Source organism: Marmota marmota, unplaced genomic scaffold, assembly GCF_001458135.2.
Source record: "Marmota marmota marmota unplaced genomic scaffold, marMar, whole genome shotgun sequence".
NCBI classification, from domain to species: Eukaryota; Metazoa; Chordata; class Mammalia; order Rodentia; family Sciuridae; genus Marmota; species Marmota marmota.
This window is the reverse complement of record NW_025999842.1, coordinates 10,676,818-10,680,333: the sequence shown is the minus strand read 5'-3', so window position 1 is coordinate 10,680,333 and position 3,516 is coordinate 10,676,818. Positions and strand designations below refer to the sequence as shown.

The 3,516-nt window shown below is 44.5% G+C and overlaps 1 protein-coding gene across 1 annotated transcript in view; it reads left to right on the top strand.

Moving 5' to 3' along the window:
• Positions 1–3,083, top strand: part of Gabrr2 (gamma-aminobutyric acid type A receptor subunit rho2) — a 61,230-nt gene extending 58,147 nt beyond the window's left edge. The window contains exon 9 of the mRNA XM_015499315.2: positions 389–3,083. Within this exon, the coding sequence (XP_015354801.1) occupies positions 389–700 (312 nt within the window). The 3' untranslated portion in view covers positions 701–3,083. The remainder of the gene's footprint in view (positions 1–388) is intronic.
• The last annotated feature ends 433 nt before the right edge of the window (positions 3,084–3,516 follow it).

Sequence of the window (3,516 nt, the reverse complement as noted above, 5' to 3'; positions counted from 1 at the left end):
TAAAAAAAAAAAAAAAAAAACTGGAATCAGAATCTATGGGTTTAAATTCCTGGCTCTGAAACTACCTGTGGAAGCTCAGGACAATTGTATACCTCTCTGGGGTCTGGGTTTTTGCTTTTACAATTGGGCTATATCAGTTATTCTCAATTCTGGCAGCACAGTAGAATTACCAGGAGTTTTAAATTAATTAGTTTGGAATGGGGCCTGGGTTTGGCCTGGGTGATTCTGATATGCAGCCAGGATAGAAAATCATTGGACTAAATGCTCTCTGGAGATCCTTCTAGCTCTTTCTGTGCTTCTGAGTAGCACTGGGGCTTTGCTTTCAAGCCAGGCCATCTCTGCCCAGCTCTTAAGGACTAACCAAGTCCTTTGTGCTTGCTGCCCTTAGGTCCCATGCATGTGTGGAATGCCTCATTCCAAAACCATGATGCTGGATGGAAGCTGCAGTGAGTCTGAGGCCAACAGCCTGGCTGGGTACCCAAGAAACCATATTCTGACAGAAGAAGAAAAGCAAGATAAAATAGTGGTCCACCTGGCCCTGGGCAGTGAGTCTAGCTCCTCCAGGAAAAGGGGGCTTCTCAAGGGCCAGGTGGGGCTCCGCCTCTTCCAGAACACCCATGCCATTGACAAATACTCCAGGTTGATATTCCCTGCCTCCTACATATTTTTCAATTTAATTTATTGGTCAGTGTTTTCCTAGGGGCTCCAAGGCCATGCCTATGTAAGGGCATGGACATCCATTGGTGGACACACACACAGAGCAGAAGCTCCTGGACCGCCATGAGCAGCACCCCCCTCTCAGAAGAGCCCGGGGGCCTTCCGGCTGCCCTCACCCTGACCTAGTGGGTTTACTCCTTGTTTGCACTCTTGTCTGTGTCACTCTTTACACCTTTCTGAACAGAACTGTCTTCTGCTCTTGCACGAGAACTTGTTCACAAGAAATCCCCTCCTGTTAAAAAAAAAAGAGAGAGAGAGAGAGAGAGAGAGAGACTCAAATGCCTCCAAGATGTTCCAAGACCCTCATAAACCTAGAATTCAGCTGTGAAAGGGTAGGGAAAACGACAGGCAAGCTTACGAGTGTTCTAGGTAGGAGACAGGAAATAGGGAACAAAATATTTGTGAACCCATACAACTGGATTAAGTGCCTAGAAAGGAAAACAAGCAAACAAACTAGCTAACTTAACTCAGATCCTAGACAGGAAGTGATTTAGCCCATGTCATTCTGGTAACACATGTGATTTTGTAATACATTCACCCATCCATTCAACTTTTCATTAAATATTAAGGTCCCACCCTGTGCCAGGAACTGTGGAAATGAACAAAGTCTCTTTCCCCATTGAACTTCTTTAAGCTGTGCTTATTCGACACTCATCATAATGTGCTTCTGCCCCTCTGCTCCCTCAACCCTATTTACCCTACCCCCCACAGACCCATTTTGTTTACTGGTGATTTTACTCCAGGTTTGTCTATAAAAGCAATTCTGTCTCCGGTGATATCCTCATGAAGCCAGCTCTATGTTTCTCTCCTGGAATCTCCATGTGGTAGAGCCTATGACTGGGAGAAGGATGGGGACTTGAGAACCAGTGAGAGTACAACTTGGTTTTAGGGAGAAGGGGTGTGGGTCGGTGTGAAACCAGTTTCAGATACCATCTTACTTCTGTTTCTGGGCTCTTTCCCTTCTTCTCCAACAGAATAGTGTCAATAATGATGATAATTATAATCCCTGTGTCTAAGTCTGGTCCCCTACCCCAGTGATCCCACCTACTTTAACCAGAAGGGCTTCACACTCTGGAGTGATTTCTCCTTTACTTCCACAAGCTAGTGACCTTTCCTCTAATGCAGCTAAGTCTGGAGTTAGGAAAGCAATCTGATTTATTGAATCTGTACTAAGTTGTGGGTCATGTCCCTGAAGCCTGTTTCAGGAGATTGCTAGAAAACTTGAGTGGATCTCTAACTAGTGGAATTTTAGGTGGTATAAAGGATATGACTTTGCTAAGAGGGCTCTTCCCTTAAATTACAGCACTGGGAATCAGACGTTGTTTTGGGGGAGATACAGGGAACACCCACCCCAAGTTTCCTTGCTCACTGAAGGACATTGTTTTGCTTTCTTCCTCATTGCTCCTGACAGCTTCTTGCCAGGGTCTGGGTGTTTAGTCAAGAGTAGAAATATGATCAGCAAAAGACAAGGCACACCCTGCCTTAAAACAAATCTGGCCTGTGGAGTCTGCTCCACAGTTCATGACTGTCGGAGGTAGGGATTAGCTCTGAGGACTGCAGTGCGCACGGATACCAGGACCTCTAGGAGTTTTAAGTCAGGGGCCTGTGGCTACCTGTCCTTTTACTCCCTCACTTGGACTGACTGTGTGGCTGCCCTATTCATTCCCATTTCTCCGTTTCTTCCCCAGGGTCATTCATCTACTGATTCCCTCTGTCACCTTATATACTCCTTATATAAATCTGGTCCCAGACACTGTCTCACCAGTCCCTTGCTCATGTTGAGACACAGACTCATCATTTTGGATGATCAGGCCACCAGCCTTGATCTTCCTGTGACTTTCTGCCCACCAGGCCAGAAGCTGAGTGATGGGGCAGAACTCAAGGAGCTGAACTCTCAGCTGGGATAGCTCCCGACACTGTAATGACATATTTTATCTTGGGAGACTGCAAGTTCAGTAGGTTTCTAACACCATCTTAGGGTTTAATAATTCTCGACTCACAGAACTCAGAAAAACCAATACCATCATGGTCACAATTAATAACAGCAAATGAATATGGACTAAAATCATCAAAGGGAAAGGGAGGGTCTAGGAGAGACAGGAGCAGAACTCTGAATTGTTCTCATCTATTGGAGCTATTTGGATTTCACTTATTTTTCCCATCAATGATGTGTGACAATGTGCATGGAATAGTGTCATCCAAGGAAACTCACTCAAGCTCATCAAGGTGCACAGTTTTTATTGGAGATGGGCCACATAGATATACTGATCACACACATGGATGACTTTAGCCTCCAGCCTTTCTAGAGGTTGGGCTAACATTGTGGCCCATGGTCCCATCATACATTATTAGCATAAACTACCTATTGTGGCCCAGGCAAAGGCCCTACTATGAAACAAGACATTTTAAGGGTTTAGAGGCTATCTCCTGGGAGCTAGGATCCAAGGAGAAAATGTTTTTTTAAAACCCAAGGTTAATCTTTTACTATGTGACAATCCTTGCCAATTCCTTACTGTTATTGTCAATTGCTATGCTACTGCTATATATTCAAGCAATAAACATTTTATAGCAACCCTGCACTGGATGTGGTGGGGTCCAAATTAAGAAGAGTAGTCACAGCTCTCAAAGAGGAGATAAGCAAAGGAAATGGCAGATAAATACCTGTAAATTAAGAAAAGTGTTGTCCTAGTCCATTTTCTGGTGTTATAACAAAATGCCAAACACTGGGTAATTTCTGAAGAATAGAAGTTTATTTGGCTCACAGTTCTGGAGCCTGGGAAGTCCAAGAACATGTCAGCA